Source organism: Podarcis raffonei, chromosome 1 (assembly GCF_027172205.1).
Source record: "Podarcis raffonei isolate rPodRaf1 chromosome 1, rPodRaf1.pri, whole genome shotgun sequence".
NCBI classification, from domain to species: domain Eukaryota; kingdom Metazoa; phylum Chordata; class Lepidosauria; order Squamata; family Lacertidae; genus Podarcis; species Podarcis raffonei.
Window position 1 is genome coordinate 21,287,728 of NC_070602.1, and position 21,928 is coordinate 21,309,655.

General features: G+C 40.3%; 1 protein-coding gene across 3 annotated transcripts in view; it reads right to left on the bottom strand.

Annotated features, from left to right (window-relative positions):
* The window catches only part of PPP4R4 (protein phosphatase 4 regulatory subunit 4), an 81,622-nt gene that overhangs the window by 3,283 nt on the left and 56,411 nt on the right, over positions 1-21,928 (bottom strand). The window contains exons 10-24 of one of the 3 annotated variants that reach the window (XM_053375970.1): positions 19,995-20,164; positions 19,081-19,200; positions 16,997-17,074; positions 15,421-15,504; positions 14,788-14,970; positions 12,971-13,076; positions 11,472-11,619; positions 8,739-8,883; positions 7,893-7,934; positions 7,728-7,802; positions 6,268-6,343; positions 4,932-5,009; positions 4,180-4,273; positions 2,422-2,489; positions 1,679-1,821 (exon numbers count right to left, since the gene is read on the bottom strand). In XM_053375970.1, coding sequence (XP_053231945.1) covers positions 1,679-1,821; positions 2,422-2,489; positions 4,180-4,273; positions 4,932-5,009; positions 6,268-6,343; positions 7,728-7,802; positions 7,893-7,934; positions 8,739-8,883; positions 11,472-11,619; positions 12,971-13,076; positions 14,788-14,970; positions 15,421-15,504; positions 16,997-17,074; positions 19,081-19,200; positions 19,995-20,164 — 1,610 coding nt within the window. Of the gene's footprint in view, positions 1-1,670; positions 1,822-2,421; positions 2,490-4,179; positions 4,274-4,931; positions 5,010-6,267; positions 6,344-7,727; positions 7,803-7,892; positions 7,935-8,738; positions 8,884-11,471; positions 11,620-12,970; positions 13,077-14,787; positions 14,971-15,420; positions 15,505-16,996; positions 17,075-19,080; positions 19,201-19,994; positions 20,165-21,928 lie in introns of all 3 variants that reach the window. The other 2 variants (XM_053375978.1, XM_053375989.1) reach the window with 2 other exon arrangements.

A 21,928-nucleotide genomic window follows, 5' to 3' on the forward strand; every position in this document is an offset into this window, starting at 1 on the left:
ATATTCAAATCTGTTGCCATGTAGGAGTGTAAGTGTAAGCTATTATGTTGAGAGAAAATTTCTAAAGCCCTTCACAATGAGCAGACACACAGAGGATAATAAAACCAAGCCCAGCATAACAGCATAATAGTAGCAGAACAGATTCTTTTGTTAATCCCCATGTTTATGATTCAGGGCTGCCATCTATTCTAGGATGACTCATTTAACGCAAACTCATTTGGCAATGAGTTTGTATGTGCTTCCTTCCTGCCCCCCTGAAGAATACCTCCCCTATGTGTGGTCTCCTGTGGGTTTGAGGCACTTGCTGGATGAAACCCTTCCACATTCTACCATGTGCTACAAATGAAATTCATGGGCCTTCTGTAGCAGAGGGCTGATTCAGATATCTGAGTATTCCCAGTGCTCCAAGCTAAGTAGTACCAAAACACACACACGTTGGGGTGCAACCGTGTGTAACACTCATATTTTCAGGTGGAAATAATACATAACCAGCAAAACCAGATTAAATAACACGTGTGTGCACACTGAACACATGTGCCTTCTGGAATCTCACATTTCTCTGATCCAGAAATCTACAGGTAGTTAACCTCCTTCCAGCATTCATATATTGGGGGCACACAGATGCAGTCATACAAAGTTTAGCTATACTAGACAAACCTATGTTGACTTTCCCCAAATAATCCCAGGAATTGTAGTGTGGTGAAGGTGCTAAGAATTCTGTTACAAATTCTCAGCACAATCTAGATGAATTTTTTATTTTTTTAAAAAACTTATAGTTTCCTCCCCCCACCCACCCCGTAAGAAGTAACCCAAAGAAGTTTACATCAATAAAATATATATCCAATAAGACAAACACAAAATGCATTAAAATATCATCAGAAAATACCCTCATCATAAAAATGAAAACCAGGTGGGAGGAAATTACTGTTAGCAGTGTAGAACTCTCCCTACCATCCCTTACAGACTTATATACTTCTAGAAACTTCTTCAGCACAGACATTATTCTAGCCCTCGTGCTAGCCAGGCTGCCAGAATTCTAGTTCTCCTTACATCCAGGGAACCAGAACACCATATTTGTAGTTAGTTTGCACTTCTCATGGCAGGGCCTGTTTCTTTCTCTCTCCCTCTTTATTATTGATGTGAGCCATTTTGGGAAACAATAATTTTAGGAAATAAGGTAAAATAAGGAAGAAAGGTTGCACATTTAAACTGTTTTTTGAAGTTTTGATTGTATTGTTTTAGAATGGACATATTTGCCGCTCCATCAGAGGAAGAGAGGGACATAAACCTTAAGAAATAAATAGCAATAGTTTTCAAAAGAACAGAATAGGCACAGCCTCCCCAATAAGAAATTATCAAATACCAGAGCAGAGGGCTCAATTCTGATTTGCTATGTAACTTAGCTCTGGCTTGTCCAGTCCTATTAATGAACAGGCATGGCAACAACTGCAAATCTACTGCAACCACCAGCTCCACACCGATCCTGAGGCTGTGGGTAAACACAGTAATTTTAAATAACTAGGCTCCTCATATACTTGCAGAAATGTCTACATGGAGAATATTCTCATCATAAAAGCTAACTAACCAAAAATTCAAGGATGGAAAATTAGCCTTTCACTTTAAGGCTGAATAGCCTTAAAATTGGGCCCTAACTTTAGTCGATCACTTACAAGCTAACCTTCCGCGAATGGCTTTCTTTACTCCCGTTGCTCTTCTGATCAACTGAATTACTTGTATTACGAGAGGAAGATGGTAAGGTGGAAGCAGAGGAGAACGCAGCCGTCCCACTGGGGTTGCTAGAGCGAGTACGGAAGGAATCATCTGAAAGACAAGGAGGAAATGTTAACACAGTAATTGGCAGTATGTGGGTGCAGCTGTTGCTACCAGAGCTGTGATTTTGTTAGCTGCTTGTACAGAATGTTTATAAAGATCATGTGTGCTTGTTTATTTATTTCATTTCTTTAAAAAATAGTTACTGAATTTTCAAAAATTTTACATTTCAAATTAATTATTTTTTATTATACCATACCTTCTTTGACTTCTCTCCCTCCCCTTCCAAGCTTCATTTAACTTATTCACCATTCCTGCATATTTTAGTGTAGCCATCTAATTCTGTTCTCCTATCTTACATGACTTCAATATATGTTATACTGTTGAATTTACTTTAATATTGCCCGTGTTTTCAACTGTGCACAATTATTTTCAATATACTCCACAAAATTTTTCCACTCTTCTTTAAATATCTGTTCTCCTTGCTCTCTTATTCTACATATTAGATCTGCTGCTTTTTTATATTTTTTTCAGTCTGGCCAGCGCTAAGGACAATGGGCCCCAAATGTCTTTGAGCACAAGGGGAATCCAATAAAAGAATTCTAATAACCACATTCCCCCCACCCCCCAAAAAGTAAACAAGCTGCTTACCTGAAAAGGAGAACATAGAACCTTTTCCTACTGCTGAGACTGAAGTATATCCTGTTGAAGAACTTTTGCTGAAGGGGTACAAAAATATGTGATGATGTTATAAAACATAACCATCATTAGTCATGGGCAAGCCCTCCCCTTCGCATTCAGAACGGGCCCAGGTAAATAACATATAATTTCCCTCCCAAATGGAAAAGAACTTGCATGATTTAAAATCCCATTCTAAGCACTTCTACCAAATCTTCTCACATGAGCCCCTCCCTCCACCTTCCCTCCACCTTCCCTCCACCTTCCCTTCCCTTCCCTTCCCTTCCCTTCCCTTTCCTTTCCTTTCCCCTTCCCTCAAATGTGCCTGGTGAATTTGCAGCAATGAAGGCTGACACCAGGACCTCCATTATGTATTTATTGCAAAACATTTGTATCCTGCCTTTCAGTTCAAAAATCTTCATGGAAGCTCACAACAGAAACTAAAACAATCTATAATACGTTAATAACACAAAGGCTTTAAAGGAGGGGAGAACCAAATTAATGGGTCACAAAATACAGCAGAGACATAAAATAACTGCAAGACATAACAGTGCAAGAATATCCTAATGGTCCATAAATATCAATACTGAAGCTACTGGTGCTGGGCCTTAAAGGTAAGATAATTCTGCAACCTGGATGCCACTACAGAGAAGGACCTGTCCTGCATCCCAGCCAATCAGAATGCTGGTAACTGGCAGATATGGAATATGTCCTCCAATGATGGACACGATAGGTGGGCTGCTTCACATGAAAGAAAACAGTCCTTCAGGTATGGACTTTATACATAGTGACCAGAACCTTCAATTTGTGCCCATAAATGTATTGGTAACTAATAAAGATGGCATGGCCCAGTTGTGATTCTAGCTGCCACATTCTGTACCAGCTAAAGCTTCTGAACACTCTTTAAGGGCAGCCCCACACAGAGCATGATCCAATCATCTCATCTAGATAGCACGGAATCTTAGAATTGTAGAGTTGGAAGGGACCACAAGGATCATCTAGTCCAAGCCCCTGCAATGCAGGAATCTTTCCCCAATGTAGCACTCAAACCCACCACCCTCATATTAAGAGGCTTATGTTCTACTGACTGAGAACTAGGGCATGTGAGGTAAGGGTGCAAATGGTATACTAACTGAAACTTTGCAAAGGCAGTCCTGTAAAACTGACTCCAGCAGCATCCTAGATGTCAAAACTGGTCAGTAGAAGTGCTACTCCATCCAGAACTGGCTGTAACTTTCATCCCTGACTGGTTCTGCTAAATGACCACTGTATCATTACAGTTTATTACTGTTCTTGCAGATGAAGGAGAAATCAATGTGAAGTTACATGGGGATTAGAATGAAACTTTCAATTGGTTACACTTCTCCAAATTTTGCAGTGTGGTTTTTGATCAAACATTTGCACAAAATGTTTGTTTTTCAGACAAGAGGCACACAAAATGCATATTAGGAAAAATGCATATAAAGCAATAATAGTTTAGATGTGCTTTTAAAAAAACTGCAAAAAACTGGGGAAGAATATACTGCTAGCCAAGCTAATGCAGAATGGAAATTGTCTGATCCATCCATCCCTAACTGTCCATCATTTCTTTAGAAATCAACTAAAGAATAACACCATGCTATTAGTACAAAACTAGAGTAAGATAATTACGTTTCTATAAAGAACAACCAAAGTGGTCTATAGGATTGCCATCTCTGTCACAGACACATAGAAAAAATAAATATTACATACCTGGGACACTTGTCTATGTTTCCATATTTTGAGTGCAAGGCTTGACTACTGAAAGACTGGCTTCGAACCAATTTTGACTTTTTCACTTCTTTGCCTAGGGGACAATTAAAAAACCCCAACACAATTTATTGTGGGCTTATTACATAATTTGCTGGCAACAATAGGAGGATTCACGCTGCAGGGAAAGAACAATTGGAACAGAGACCTAGAAAAGCATGATGGAGTTCTGGCAATCAGTTTTCATCATTGGGCGTAAAGGTCTATGTATAATTTTGTGTGATTTTTGGTCAAAACATGTAAGCAGTTACCCGAATTCACAGGGCCTGATATAACTGAAGGAGAATGAGCAGAAAAAACTTGTATCAGGTACATGGCCATGAAACCTAAGGAGAGAGATTGCGGAAGCAGAGCCAGCAGGCAGGTTGCCTGAAACCCAAACTGTCCAGTTAGCTAAAGAACAAGTAGGATGTTCAAGCAACAACTGCAGAGGGGTGGGCAGCCACAGGGAATATAGAAGCTATGGTTGCAAGGACACCTGTTCCTCGCAGCGTAAGACTGCAGGGACATTCTTAGAGCACCTTTGAATCTTGGCTCCTACCGTTCACCATTTGTTCAACTCTGCACTGGCAACTTCAATGGGTTTGGAGCCCACTCAGCTGTCTATCTTGGGGTTTTCTACCTGTGTTTTCTTATGTTCATTGTGCTGTGGACATACATTTTAAAACAGACAAAAGGTAGGTTTTTTTCCTTACCTGCTGCAGCACCCGGATTTCCAGAAACAGACATTGGTATAGTTTTGGCCAAAGATGTTGATGCTTTACTGTCTCTACCTAAAACAAAGGTCATTTTAAGCATTCCACTCAGATTAACTGAAGAGGTAAAGACTGCACAATATGACAGTCTATCATAACATCTTAAACACCACACAACCATATTGAAACTCTAGAAGAAAGCAGATGGGATAATACATTATCCTGGAGTAAAATCTATCACGTGTCCCATCAATGTATCATCGCCATGCTTTCAATCACAGCAGAAACTGACTATACTGAAGAGCAGACCACTATCTATTGCAGATGTTTTAGATATGAATTTTTCCTGCTACAGGGCATGAATTGGACTAAGTGCCCCATGTTATTTCTTTCAGCTCTAAGGGGCTGACCACTGAAACTGATGCATGAAGCATTTAGGAAAGTGTGGATTGGGGTCTACATCTAGAATGTATTTGTTGCTGATGCAGCAAAAGGTATTGGCCTAGTGTAGATATAATGCTGGCTCCTGGAAAACCATGGTTTTACACCCCTTTTGCTTGTATTTAGTTTTGATTCAGATTTGTCATGGCCAATGGCTAGTTCAATAAAGTTATTTGGATTGGACTGAAATCAGGAGCAAATATATTCCTTCCTTTTCTATTTTTCAAAGCAATTCCTCCCAACTTCTTTTCCAGTACTGACTATGGATTTGTGCTACCTATGCAGGACATGTTTTCTTATAACTATTGTTTGCAAGCCCACTTCAAATTAGAATTTCTGAGCCTGAAAGGAACATAGATTTCACTAACAATAGTTTGGATCAATGCACATGTAACACAAAAACATAGTCAGGTCTAGTAATGGAAGGGAGGCTAGATGGTTGTAGATTACAGGAGGCAGACAGGAGGCAGGGTCAGAGGAACCTTACAAGTTATCCAAAAGGACATTTTCAGATTCCACAGATCCAGAAAGCCTGGCACCCTGCTACTCTGGAACCATCTGCTCATTCATCTGTATTGAATGAGGTTTTGCCTGGTAAGCAGCAGAGAACAGGATCTGCCCCAACTGCCCACTTCAGTCACACAAGTTATTGATTGTATGACCGCGGCCAAAGCATTTCCTAAATGTTGGGTTGTAAGAGTGTGCAATGCTTTGACATGCATTTCTCACACTAAATTAGTAGCAGCCAGAAGATTAATATGGCCATCCCCTGTGTCTGTGAATGCAACATTAACCCAGTTTAGAAATAGTCCTTGCCACCTCCACCTCAGCATCCTCCACTCCCCATAGAATGAAATTAAGAAGCCTCTGGGAAAAGAAACAAAAGAACACTTACGCTTCTTTTCATACATTTTATCGCTCATACTGGTAGACCTGCCCTCATTTTGCTGTTTCTCTTTTTCTAATTGTTCCTGTTGTGGAAACAATTTAACAACAGTGGTAATGGAAACTTAAAACCTAAAATTTGTTGGCTGCAAGCTGCAGACAGGCATGCTTCCACAACCCAGTCAGCTTCAGAAGAGAGGAAGATGCAGCCTGAAATGCCACCAATTATAAGTAATAAATTATTATCATTATTATTATTATTGGTTAGACAGCCATTTGCTCATAGCACACTCTCCCCAGAAATTGTCCCTCTCCTCTGCGGCCCCCCTCCCCAATTACAAATACCTCTCCAGTAATATCACACAGGGTTATGATATTTTATACAAAGCAGAGTGTGGTCGCTTTCCCTCAGCTTTCCCTCTCTGAAATGTCGAGGTAGACTATAGGAATTATGCTGAAAATTGAGCAACCCAAACTTGAACTCATGACCTGGACATATATGGTGAAACATTTGAGACTACTGCAAGAAAACAGTTAGCACAGAGACTAAGAATATAAACTGGGATTCAAGATGTCCCAGTTATAAAATATTGCCTCGGTCATGAACAGGGACAGGTCTGCCATGCAGCAGGATGAAGCAACCTCACCACTGGCCGCAGGGAAGATAAACGAGGGGGTTCAAATAGTGCAGCAAAGTGTCATCCTCAGTAGGGTGTGTGTAGCATTTGGGCTCCATTCCACACAGCAAAAGCTCTTCTGCTAGAACTGACTATGAAATCTGATACCCTAGGGCACTGTTCCTTTATTTGCATCGCAGTGCCAGCCTACCTTCAAAAGCTGCTTGCCGGGAAGGACAGAGCTGCCACGCTAGCTTTCTGGCAGGTGGGCCACTGTTGCTTACCAGGAGACAGAGGCACAGGGGCAAGGTAGCAGAAAGGGTGGCACACTGCAAACACACTATTAAGAGTGCCAGATTGGCTCCCTCAGTGCGTCTGCAACACTCTGACCTCCCCACCACTTCGCCCTCCTGGTAAGCAACAGGGGCCCATCTGCCAGGAAGTGAGCAGAGCAGCTCTGCCTATCCCAGCAAGTTGCTTCTGTCTACCTTGCAGAATTGCTGTATGGGTTATTTAGATAACGTTAGGTTACACTATATAAATATTATTATTACTGCTAAAAGAATCACAAACTTGATGTAGTTTACAGGGCATTTTCTCCTGCCAGTAATTTGAAATCTATATACATAGAGTGCAGCTGCTAAAGGCTCTGTCCATTTCCTCCTGCACCAGGACCTCCTCTCAGACAAATAAGCACTGTGACACAGTATGTCTTAGGTTACATATATGGAGAATGTTTAGGATTGCTGTTCCCTGGCCCTGCTTTATCAGGGAATTATTTTAAATCTTCACTCTGGATCCACTGGAAAGTCTACATGATACTCAGTTAGCTTAATGTCTATCGTAAACATACCATTTCCAAAAGTAGGTGCTCCTCTCTTTCTTTTTGCTGGTCCAACAGATCATTTTCATAAAACCTCTTCTGAAACTGTTTGAAGGTTAAAACAAACAAGCCATCAGTGATCATGCCAACGGTTTCAGCTTGTTATTTCAGGTTATTATCTTAGAAGATACTTACCGCATCCAAAGAGGTTTCCATTCTGTCCAGTTCCAGCACCATCTATTTAAAAAGTTTAATTATTATTTTAGGTTGTTTTAATGTTTTGTTTTGTTTAAAAAGCCAGTTTGATCTCCTAACACTGAGTCTTGAAATATTTGTGGGATTTTCCACAGAGATTTCCACATAAATGTGGGCATAGGTATTGAAAAAAAGAAAAGGAACTAACTAGCAACATGGGAGTCTCACTAAAGTTTTTTGTGTGCAGACATTTTGCATTGTTAGAGTAGTACAGTAAGACATTATAGTAAGGAAGCCCAGCTAGTGTTCTGTCATCATCAACATTCTCTGATCTATTGAAATCTAGATAACACAACTTAGAATAATTTCTAACAATTGTGAAATTTACTGTCTTTTACTGTCTCAGCTCTAGAAACAGGCACTAAATCACAGTTCACACTTTTGCAAATAGGTAAAACATATTCAGAATTCTTCCCACTACACTATATAAACACAATTTTAAGAAGTAAGACATTTGCAATCACTGAATGACCAAGGGTTGTGTCTAACTAAATTATACTGAGTAGATACATTGAAATTAATGGGCATAAGATAGCAATGTCCGTTATATTTCATGGGTGGTATTCAACACTAGTCCTACTCAGAGTAAAACCAATGAAGTTAATGGTCATGTCTAAGGCCTATTAATTTCAATGGGTCTACTCTAAGTAGGACTTAGTTAAGCACAACCCAGTGGGTTTACTCTGTGTGTGACTAGCATTTGATACAACCCCAGGAAATTACTAAAATGCACTGGCAACATGAAAAAAATACTGGATGAGTAAAAGAAGAAACCACCCCACTTACTTTTTTAACAATGCTCAGAACATCTTTGTCTTTCTCCTCACACAGAAGTTTTCTTACACACAGTTCTAGCTGCTGCAGTAAATGCTTATCTGTGGGAACCTTGAGAGTAGACTTCACTTTTGGCAATAAATAACAAAGCTTCATTCTACAAAGGGAAAAGCAAGATTTATATAGGAGGAAAGTAAAGATCTGGCAATAGGTTAAGAAAAAAAACAGTGTATCTCTCCTTTATTAGTATCCCTTTGGTTTATGTACATAGGACGACAGGAAGTAGCCTTATATCAAGATAGACCTTTGATCCATTAATCTCAACATCGTCCACGTTGACTGGTAGCAGCTTAGTGAAAAATACTGTGGTGCACAGCAGACTACCCCAAGCTCTCAAACTTAGGTCCCCCAGATGTTGCTGGACTACAACTCCCATCATTCCTAGCTCTGGGTCCAGTGGTCAGGGATGATGGGAGTTGTAGTCCAACAACATCTGGGGACCCAAGGTTGAGAAAGACTGCTCTATCCTATATATTTTGTTTTGTTTACTCTTTTTAAAAATGTGCATCCACCTTGACCCATGCATCTCTTCTGCCCTGTCACTTCAAACGCTCTCCTTTTCTAGGTCAAAGGATTCCTGAGTTCTCGATTGCAAAGGAACAGAAAGTACTGCCCTTTTCTTTAGCTTGGTCCTGTCTATCTATATAAGGTTTTAGGCCTCTGAAGCAATGACCATGCTATTTATGTGTCCTCTCAACAGTACAATAGACACCGTACAATGTAGAAACGCTAAACAATAAATGTTATGAGCTGTTGGAGAGTTATAATGTTCCATCACTTGTTGTCGTTTAGTCGTTTAGTCGTGTCTGACTCTTCGTGGCCCCATGGACCAGAGAATGCCAGGCACCTCTGTCCTCCACTGCCTCCCGCAGTTTGGTCAAACTCATGCTGGTAACCTCGAAAACGCTATCCAACCATCTCGTCCTCTGTCACCCCCTTCTCCTTGTGCCCTCCATCTTTCCCAACATCAGGGTCTTCTCCAGGGCGTCTTCTCTTCTCATGAGGTGGCCAAAGTATTGGAGCCTCAGCTTCAGGATCTGTCCTTCCAGTGAGCACTCAGGGCTGATTTCCTTCAGAATGGAGAGGTTTGATCTTCTTGCAGTCCATGGGACTCTCAAGCAACCAATTTCTCCTGGCCTGCTTTTTAATTATCCTTTCGTGTACCGTATAGGGCAATAAAGTAATAGTAAGGAACCAGTAAAAAACTGCAATCTTTGCTAAAATAAGGCAATGCAGTAACAATCTGCTGAACATTTCGGAGCAACGGGACATGCCACTTTGGGCAGAAGCTCCCTTCAAAGCAAACACTCTTAAAACATACACTATTCTTTGTGTATGTGAATTTGTGTAGATGTGTCCACAAGTCAAACAAACCAGCTGGTTCACCAGCCACAGCCATTTCTGGGTAGAAAGAGCTTGACCACAATAATCCCTGCTCTAATAACTTCCTTTTTGGACTACTGCAATGTACTTTAAGATGACTTAGAGGCTTCAACTACTGCGGAATGCAGCTGCCATAGTATTAGTTCAGTTCAGTTAGTTGGAATCACGTGGCGCTGATTCTAGAAGATTTACATTGGCTATCTACATGCTTCTGGGATGAATTTGAGGTGCTGGTAACCTATAAAGCCCTAAAAGACTTGGGGTCCAAAGAGCTGGAGGGACACCTCTCCCTGTATCTGTCTGCCCATGAGCCAAGATCAGGAGAGGAGGCCCCTCTTGATGTTCTACCATTGAGACACGTATATCATGCAGTGAGACATAAAAATGTCTTCTGTGCCGTGACACTCCATCTATGGAATGTCATTCTCCTGGAAACATATTTGGCACTGACATTATTACTGCCAGAGAAAGATTCATTTGTTTCCCTGGGCATTTGCAGCAGTCTCATGGTTTCCGTAATTTTAAAGTTTGTATTGCACTCTAAGTCATACTTGTTCTTTGTTTGATTGTTATAGTATTTTACATATTGGGGGGGGGACTGCAATTTTTACTGTACCCAGCCCTGAGATCGTATGATGAAGGGTGGGTCAGAAATGTATTTAATATAATGAATAAATAATAATCATGACAAGCTCTGCTACACACCCATTAGGGACTTGCTGGAGTGTGGCCCTCATCTCCACCTGCTTTTTTGTCTCTGAAGTTGTCTATTACAGAGTCCCTTTCAACTTCAAAAAGTTATTTGCTCATGCTTCCTTTTTATATTATCTGGAAGGGTACATAGGAAACCACTTCAGCTTCTTCCTTGTAAACATTTTTCACACCTCTCTCCTCATATTTCCTTCTCTCCTCCGTATGCCTCTGGGCAACATCATGCCTATTATATATTTTAATTTCTGTGCTGCTTAATACACAATTTGTCAAACAGCCAATATCAAACCTGCTTAAATCAGGAGAAATGTTAGATTCAGACTTCAAAAGACTAAGGACTGCACTCAGAATAGATAACCTCTTCTGAGGATTGCCATGCCACTGTTACACAACAGTATAATATATTGCAGCATTAATACTGAGATAATACTGGATAACGAACAAGGTGGTGTAGAGGTGAATTCTTATCACAATACTCAAGAAATGAATGCAAGGCTTCCCAAACAAATTGCCAACCTGCTCTATACAACATTGATATAAAACATCTTGAACAAGCCACATAGATTTTTTTTAACCCAAGTTGTGCAGTACCTCACGTTTGCAACTGGATCATGTGTAAGCTCAAGCACTGGGAGAAAGAAGTATTCACAGAAAAAAGATTTGGAAAAGAGTTCTATGATGAATTCACAGGTATCTAAAAAACGCAATCTGTTCCAGTAGCTTTTTCCTTGGCCCAGCTCTGGAAAAAAAATGATTAAAAGAAACTGGCAATCACCATATGTAGAATTTCATTTTGTTTTACTGCACAAGAAATGCATAGAAATGCAATATATAATCTCAAAGTTAATTTAATGGGATGAGCTCAATACAAACTGATCTTGAAAAATGTTTTATGTCATTTTCAATAATGTGAAAAGATTAGTCATAAGTCCTGTCAAGACAGAACACTGTTAATCTTTAAAACAAAGCTGAAAGATCAAGAGATGACCATGGGCTCCCTCCCCCTTCTTCCTCTTTCTCTAGCATGAACTCCACCAGGGTTTAGCATTACACTGTACCAACACTGTACCAGCCATTATTACATTATTTAAAACCTCTAAATTTATAGATACAGTGGAACCTCGGGTTACATACGCTTCAGGTTACATACGCTTCAGGTTACAGACTCCGCTAACCCAGAAATATTACCTCGGGTTAAGAACTTTGCTTCAGGATGAGAACAGAAATTGTGCTCCGGCAGCGCGGCAGCAGGAGGTCCCATTAGCTAAAGTGGTGCTTCAGATTAAGAACAGTTTCAGGTTAAGTACAGACCTCTGGAACGAATTAAGTACTTAACCTGAGGTACCACTGTATAGATATATAGATGTAGATTAGATAGTTTTCAGAAACTTTAAAATGCAGCACTTTGAAAATGGAGTCTCTGGTTACTCTGATACCAATATAACTGTGTTGAAGTGTCTGAACATGTTACACCACCATAGTGTCAGACCACTGGTCCATTTCTATTCCAATTGGCAGGGGTTCTATAAGGACTTGCTAAACTGAGATCCTTCATTTATTTTACTTTATTTATTACCTTTACATACCTTCCAAGGATGGTGCACATGGTTTCCCCCCTCCCTATTTTATTTCATAGCAACCCTGTAATGAGGTAGGTTAGGCTAAGATATGGTGACTGGCCCAAGGTCACTCAGGGAGCTTCATGGCTGAATGGGGTTTCAAACCCTGCTCTGTCAAGTCCCAGTCCAACACTCTGTCCATTATGTTACACTGGCTCTTTCACACCTTTAGCTCAGAGATGGGGAACCTGAAGCCCTCCAGAGCTTATTAGACTCAACTCCTAACAGTCCCAACCTGCATGGGCCACTGCTGAGGGATGGTGGAAGCTGTACAACAATGTCTAGGGCCACAGGTTCCTCATCCCTGCTTTAACTGAAGATATGACTGAACCTGGGACCTTAAGATTGTAAAATGTTTGCTGCACTGTAAAGATAGGAATCTTCCCCTCTTGTACAACTCTGCACACAGTTGCCACCCCTTTTTCCAAATTACACTGCTGTCCTCAAAACAAAGAGAAAATCAGGACTTACGCTCAATCAGTTTCTGGATGACTTCATGCCTCTGTTCTTGTTTGCGATTGTAACGTAAATATACACACAGGGTTCGAGCAGCTGCTTTTTGGACAGGTAAAACATTCTTCAAGAAAGAAAGGAAATACATTTAATCCTACAGTCTCTGTAAGTATTCAGATTGTTTTCACATTGTTGATTGATTGTATTCACATTGTTGATTGAAGAGCATTAAGGATAATTAATGGCTAATGGTATGGAGGGGGGTGAAGGGAGAGAGTAGAAGCAACTGAAGAATTGGTACTTAAGAAATCTGAAATGCACTTAAATTGAATTTGCCACTACTCCCCAAAGCCTAATCCTTAAAACTTGAATCTAAAAAATGAAGCAATTTCAAATGTTTGTGTGATAGCGGGTAGTAAATTCTCAAAATCGTTCCCAATTGATTGGTTTCTTACTGAATATATTGCGTTTTACAGCTTATTTTATTTTGCTTATTTTTGCACATAACATATGCCAAGAGCGTTCATAATGTGACATTATTCCTATGGGGAGACAATTGGGCAGGGAGGGGAGCAGGGAAATGTGTGAAGTCAGTGCAAGTTTTTATTTCACTCATGAACATGTGAGTTAGGAAATGGGGGGAGGGAAACACTTTTGTTTAAATGCAGATGTCAATCTTCCCAATCCACTGAAGTGGAGTAGGCTTTGGCGTTAGGCAAACCCCATGTGCTTCTGAACCGCTAACTTTGCAGCAATCAATAGATTAAGACAGATGCCTTTGAGGTCTTCATCCAAAACATACAAGAAGCTGGCTTTCCAAATGAGTGGATTTAGAATAGAGGTGTAAACCCTCTGGGAGGTTCAAATAGAGCTCTTTCTCTTTTTGCTGTCTCAGCACAAGTAGTAGAGTTTTGACCACATTCCACTTTACTTTTAATTTTCAGAAGTTATGCTACCTGCTGAATACTTCAGTGACAAAATATACTTAATAGTAATGAAGAACATTAAAACAAAACAAAATAAAGTTCTCATGCTTCACACTGCTAACAAATGTTTTTCCACTACCTGGCATTTCATACTGCCGTGTCGTTTACTGTTTAAGGTTGAAATCCTACATCCAATTACCTGGGGATAAGACCCATTGAACTCAGTGGGGTTAACTTCAGATTAGATAGCAGCCCTACTCAGAGAGCAGGAGAGCGAAAGATCCACCACTGCACCTGACAGATAGTGCCAGCAGGGTGGAATCAACTTGCCAAGTTTGTCTGCAAGGCCATTTCCCCCAAATCATGCCCACCCACTGACATCACTCCTGACACATCTAACGGGTGCTTGGGCATTGTTAAATTCTGCATTGGCTGCACACCCATTCCCAGCAGTGGACAGTAGTGTGAAGGCAAACTGAGCACGATTTAATCTCTGCTCATCCCACCCCATACAACTACACTAGTGGCCAAAATTGCAGAAACCTTTTGGAAAACGTGTATTTCTGAGGTTTGATGGCTCATAACACCACTACTTTTTGGAGTAATACCATAAAATTATATATCAGCCCTCTCTGAGCAGGGCTGCTCTCTAAGCTTGCTTTTGCCCTTCCCATTTCGGAAGCCAGTTGCATCATTAGAATGCGCCACAACATCACCTAGGTGACCTCAGAGATCATCTCAATTTCAAATATTCTGATTATTTCTACTTTTTGTTAAGTATTTTTGTTTTTTTACTTGGTTTAGGGGGGCAACTGCCCCCGCCCTGGATATGCCCATGCCTCCTATAATATTTCAGAAGGAAGTACAAGGAAGCAAGAGAGAGAGAGAGAGAGATCACAGGGAACTCACGTTTGTCATAATGATGCTCAACATTCTATGCAAAAAGCGATAATAAATTTGATCACTTGAGATGACATGAGGCAGGCAGGCATATTTTTGTAGTAGCTTCTCATGAGTCCTCCATTTCAAAGAGGTTGCTGCTCTCTGCTCTGCTCTTGTTAGCGCTGGGATCAACTCTGGGAAATTCAATAACTAAAGGATGGCAAGGATCCAGGGGATAGGAGAAGAAATGCAAATTATATCACTGAACAACAAATTGCCATCTTTCAAATGCACACAAAGTCTACTTACTCTGCCATACGTGGTCTTCTGGACATTCACTGTGGTTCTCCCCCACCCCCAGTTGAATTCTCCCTAGAGCGACAGAGCAGGGGGCTACAGCTGGAAAGGAGGACCAGGACTCCCACCCAGTGTGCACACAAGTGCTTTGCATATTCACATGGGCTCTTTGGATCCCAACCAAATCCTCAATGTCAGTTTCAGAAATAGCTTAGGTTGTGCGAGTTTGACCCTTGGGCCATGTCTACCAAGCAGCAGAAGGAGTTATCCTGGTTGCTTTGTGCTACAAGCTGGTAGTCAGTTGCCCCAAAGAGGCAATTGGGAAACACTTCCAATGCTCAGAACAGGATTCTGCCACCTTACCTTGCTCTCTGTTCCAATGTTTTCTCCTCCAGTAGACAATAGTTCAAGAATTTCAGGAAGGTAGCCTATTAATGCATCTAACACCTAGTTAAAGAAAAGATGAGTCGCTGACATTTATGTGACAAAGACATCATTCACGTTACATCTCTCTAGTTTTCATTTTAGTCTTCTCCACAGGACTACAGCTGCTGCTGTGTGGGGAATTGAAGGGGAAAGGAAAATCCCCACCCTTATCTGTAGGAGCCAGGAGGCAGTGGTGAAGGTAAGACACTATACAAGTCTACAGTCACTGACTGGACAGTTAGTTGGCTGTGGCGCAGATGAAGGCTGTTAACATCAACAGAGATGCCTATCCAGTCAGCAACGGTATGTTCGTGTGGTGCTATAACATCTTTTGTCTCCCAGAACTTACAAAAAAGAGCAAATATCTGAAAGGCTGTCACATGGAAGAGAGCAAAACCTTGTTCACTGTTGCAGAACCAGGTCTAATGTGCTTAAGTCACAAGATGATTAAGTTGGCTGAAAATTAAGAAAAACTTCTGAACCGAAATAACAGTTTTACAATGCAACCAATTACTTAGGAAAGAAGTAAGCAGACCCTCCCTGGGGGTCTTCAAGCAGAGACTAGATAGCTATCTGTCTATCTCTGAATTTCCTGCATCAAGCATTGGTTAGACAGAGGCCTAAACCCCCTCCAATTCCACAATTCCTCCTCTTTCCAGCATGTATTAAAATACTGAGAAACCATCAACATAGCTATCGAACAATTCTTTTCTAATTTGAACATGCTTCAATCTGCTCATTTTTTCTTCTTATAACTTACTGTATTTTTCCATCTATAAAACACCCCCATGTATAAGACACCCCCTATTTTGGGGGACTCCGATTTCAGAAAATGGAGGGAGATGTATCTGTATACAGTATAAGACAAGACACTCCCAAATTTTTGACATTATTTTTTAGGAAAAAACCTAGTCCTATACACGGGAAAATATGGTATATTCTACAGTCTGACTTCATGCATTTTGATTTAGCAATATAAATTTTGTGACACAACTAAGCACTTCATTGCAAAATGAGTTGTTATTAGTGTTAAGTAGAGAATTATCACTGATGACTCCTGAATATGATTTTTTAACCCAGCCTATAAAATATCAGTAGTCTCTCCCTGCTTTGTGCCATCTTCTGCTGATAAGTGATGACTTGATCAAGTCCAAGTATTCTACAAAGGTATTGAAGGATAGTTAATCCAAGATTGACCCTACTCTGGTTTAATGTTAGTCCACGAATCAGTGCTGTTTGAAGGGTAGTTTTGTGTTTACTGTACATTAGTTCATTTGGCTCCACATTTTTTTAACCTCTCTGGGGAAGATGACATATGGGCTTAAGTGAAAAGAGTTCAGTCATCACTTTCAAATAAATCTTTACTAAACACTTACCATGTTCTTTATGACTAGACTATGCAACAAGCAGAAATGATTCATTCCACCAAGCCTTTCTTACTTAGTTTTGTTATAGTGTCATTTAGGATAATTGTAAATGATCTTAACGTAAGCAACAAATAGGTTATTATTACCTCTAATGACTCATCCTGTAATAGGGCTACCAGTTCTTTATGTATTACATACACATCAGTATTTAAAAGCTTAGCAACCTGAAAAATACAGAACCAACAAAACAGGGACATTAGCCTTCTTAATCTGGTCATATTTATTTTTCAACAAGGTCTGAATAGCCAAAAGGAAACAAGGATGTAGACTAGATCTCTAATACCAACAATCATACTTAAGAGAGTTGAGGTCATGTCCTTTTCTCACTACTAAGCAGTGTGGCATCACACAGTAGCACAGAAAATAAACATCCTGGCAACAGCACACTTTCAAATTGTGCCCTTGGGTACTGAGATGACATTTTGCTTCTTTTTACATTTCAAATATCCAATATTTTGACACAGCCAAACATTTTAGCCTTCTGCCATGTAATTCCTATTAACTTAAAATAATATAGCTGATCTACTCCTAGTTGGTTACATATACTACTATACTAAACACAGTTCCCTCACTTTTTCCTCATTCCCAACAGGAACCATGGGTTGCATTCAGCTAGGTTTTACTCAGAGCTGACCCACTGAAATTAATGAGTACATTTACTTTGAGTAAAATATAGTTGAAAACCACTCCATATATTTCCACCATCCCACACAGGTCCATGGAATGGTGACACTGACTGGACTGAATCACAAGTAGCTTCTTGGTTAGGCAATATAATGGAAACTTTAAAAATAAAATATATATATTAATGAATTGTCATCCTTTGATAGATTCTATAAACTGGATTGGTTGATCACTTTTTTTATAAGGATGTCAAATTATCTAAAAAATTATCTAGCTCTCTGGATGAAACATACTTGTTAACAGCTATGATTGTTTACTATCAGAACAGAAACAGTGAACTGTAGTCATCTGCAGAATACTATATATTTAAAATATATCCAGTAGCAGAAATATGTAAATTACTATGGTACAGGACAGCTGATGTAATCCAAGGTGGTAATTAACACAAGGCACCAAAGATATGTATTTTTAAAGTCTAATAGGTAATTTTTCATTCATATGAAAAGTGCTTCAGATGAGTACATAAAATTATTCTACAGCAACAGCCAATTAAAATGCCAGGTCTTACAGTCCTACATAAGTTATGCAGAAGCATTGCCAAGTACACCACTCCCACCTCCTCTCACATCTGTATCTAATTCCCTTCTGTTCCAATTCCCTCTTTCCCCAGTCATTGTACTGTTTCTGTCTGTTGACAAGGAAATAGAACTCTCCTTTGGCCCAAATTAATTTTCTAAAGCAAGACCCTAAAATCCAAAACTTACATTATGCTGGGTTAAATCAATTAAAGCATCGTGCAGGAGGAACAGAAACTTCCCTTCCCTCACCTCCCCCACATGCCTCTCTGCATTCCACTCCTGATTTGCTTGGAGGGGTTGGGGTAACCCCTAGAGCAAATTTGGGGGTGTGGAGTACATGGAGGGGGGGAGAAGGAGGGGAAGAATGAATACAGCCAATAGCTTTATTTGCTCATTCAGCCTTTATTGGCATAATTTAGACAATAAAAACCATTAAAAACAATGCATAAAACATTGGTTATACAGACATATTAAACACATAAAACACATACAAGACTCAGTAGCCACCATTAAATAAAATGAAGGAGTATTATATTTGTGTTTAAAAATCTTGACTACAATAGCTTTATTAATCTGTTGTCCTTTACTTCCTGTGAACTCAAACTTGCTTCAGCAAGAAATATTTCACACATAAACAACTGGAAAAATCAAGAGTCCTAATAACACAATTTGTGTTGAAAATGACCTGATTGTAGCCTCATGCACTTTATTTGTTCGTAATGGAAAAAGTATACATGGATTTATATCATATCGTATTATATGTATTATACATAAAAGACACCTCAATGAAGTCGTATGAAACAACCATAAACTAGTAAGAATCCAAAGTTAGTAAGTTATAAGTTGCACTGGTTTCAATTAGGGAGGTTAGCATACACTAATACTGTATATTAAAGATGAACATATCAATGAGATTGTATACAATGAATAGTTGCTGAAATTAATCCAAGGAGTATTCCTTTACTTACTTCATAGAAGCCAATAGCCATCGTGTGCCTGACTAGGACTTCAGGGTCATGACATAGACAGAAGAATGTTGAGTACAGTTCCAAATTGAAATTTTTGGGATCCACGAAAACCATCATGGCCTAGGAATAGAAATGATGTAACATTTAATGTGGACAGGAACATATTATAACCACAAAGAGCGGACTTTTTCTCCAAATGCCTACCCTTATATAGCCAAAAAGGAACAATCAAAATATAAGAAGGAAGCATCACACTGGGCTGTGTGGAATCCCAAGGTTTGCAAGGCTTTTTTTTTTTTAAACAGCTTTATATTAAAAACAAACAAACTGGGGGTGGGGGCAGTATGCTGTGGCCACATAATGCTGACTGACTTTTAGGAGAAAGGGATCAGAAAACAGAGGATGGGGAAAAAATGGAATGGAGCAGCTGGAACTTGAACAGAAGCACTTTATACTGCAACATTTTGTTGCAGAACCCAAGAGAGCAGGCAAGTGGTAGTGCCTGTTCTACCATCCTCTGCCGCTCCCAGTGTAACAGCAAGGGATGTCGCCCTGCTAGCCTTATAGTCAGTGCTTTTTTTCTTAAAAAATGTTTAGAGGTACTCTTATTTTGAAAAAACACCATTTTATTGTTCAAATTGGGGAAAATAAATACAGTAAACGGACAAAAGTACAAAGATTCACAAAATGTTTAGGGGTATGTGTACCCCTGAGTCCCCCCCCCAGAAAAACCCCACTGCTAATAGTACACTTTCTAGTTTGGGGAAAGCCTCCTGGAGATGGGGACATTCCACCTCTTTAAAGCCAGAAGATTTACCAACTTCACTAATACTATTAAACTGATTTATATGAATTACAGACACATTATGCACGTATTATAAATGGATTTTTAAGTAAAATAGTAGTCCACTCACTGGTAAATTGTAAGCACAGTTCTTTCTCACTGAGATGTACTTCTTTTCCTGTTCTAGGGTTTGGAGTTGCACCTGGTTGTCATTGTGTCCATTTTCCTGCTCTAATCCCAGTGTGCAAAGCTTCTTGTAGAATTCCAAAAATCGCAAATGCTGCTCTGGTGTAAAAATCCCTTCAAACAAATGCAATATGTGTTTATTATTTTACGTTCACGTAACAGCACAAAAATGGTCTGTCCAGTGAGTCAGGTTTGCATAGCAGCTACAGCATTGGAGTCAGGACTGTTGATGATTGGGTGCACATCTCTGCTTTGCCATGAAGCTCATTAGCTGATATTGGGCAAGTCACCCTCTCTCAGCTTTGCCTACCTCGCAGAATTCTTGTGAGGTTTATCTGCACCATAATGTGGAAGAAACCCATTTGTTCCAGAAATCACAGTACAACGCCCTTGTCCATTCTCCTGAGACAACTCCCCTGGGAAAGCTTCTTATGTTTGTGTGAAAAGGCACGAAAATTTGGAGGAACTAGCTATTCATCCATAGGCACAATATTCTTATTTCTGTATTATAGAATTTACAAATACAAGTCCTACAACCCAACAAGCACCTTCGGGCATGTAGAAGGGCTTATTCACACATAGTAGGGCTTTCTTTCCCCTTTGCAAAAGCCAGCACTCCCTATCATGCTGCGAACAGTGATATGAAATTTCCCTAAGACACAAAACTAGGCATCATTACCTCTGCATGTGATTTCAGCCACATATTCCTTTAGACCAGTGGTTTTCAACCAGTGTGATGTGGCACCCTGGGGTGCCTTGAATGATGGTCAGGGGTGCTGTGGGCAACACTGACCTCTGTCCTTCTTTCATTCCCTCCCTCCCTCCTCTGATGCCCTCTTGCGTCTCTGCCTCCCAAAGGCTTGCACAGCTGTTTGTTGCAGCAGCCCTGGCTACAAATGCTCCAAGGAAACGGTGCGTCTGGGGCTGGCCAGGGGGTGCTTCCCAGGCCCCTGTGGGGCAGTATAAGGAGGCACCTCTCTTTGGGGCGGGGGGGGCAGCTCAGAGACCAGGGGCAGCAGCTGCGGCTGCCCAGAGGACACCCAAGGAAAGGGGAGAAGAGGCTGAGGGAACACTCCACAAAGAAGGGTGTTTGGAAAGGGATGAGGGGCTGCCAGCTCTGCAGGCAAGGGGTGACATAACTGGGCTCCTGAGCCCTACAGGGGTGCTGCAGAAAAAATGTAGTTGGTCAAGGGAGCCGTGGACCCAAGCAGCTTGAAAAACTCTGCTTTAGACAGCAGCCATGGGGACTGTTACTCCAGCTCTGAGGATTTAATATGAAAGAGGTATCTATTGCAGCTCTTGCATTAGGGCTCTTCTGCAATGTGTTGTAAGCAGATAGGTGTTAACCTGCACTGGATCTTACAGGGAGAAGGCATTGTGGGAGTAGACTTTTGATCATTTAAGATAAGACCTTAGAGCTAAGGCATTGTCTGTGGTTTATAAGGCCTTGAGGCTAGTTCTGAAACTAGCAGAGATTTTACATTCCAAAGCAGGAAGAACTAAGGCACACCAAGTTCTCATCCTGAGAGGAGGAACTCACTGAGAAAAAGCTATTTGTATTGTTATCTTGCACATGCATATGGAAAATACTGACAATCCAAGGACAAAATATTACACATTCCACAGGCTGGCATTCATTGTTAACACACTGAATATTCATTATATATTGAATAGTCTTCATGACTTCAATATACATAACAAATGTAGATCAATGAATATTCATGCGAAATGTAACTGGAGGTATGCATGCTATATCTGTTATTATTAACACCTATCAAATGTGTGGGTACAGCTACTGTACTGAGAGAAAGGGAATGGGTTTTTCCATCAATGGTCCCATCACATCAGTCCTCTTTATAAAGAGGGTGTTTGCTGGAA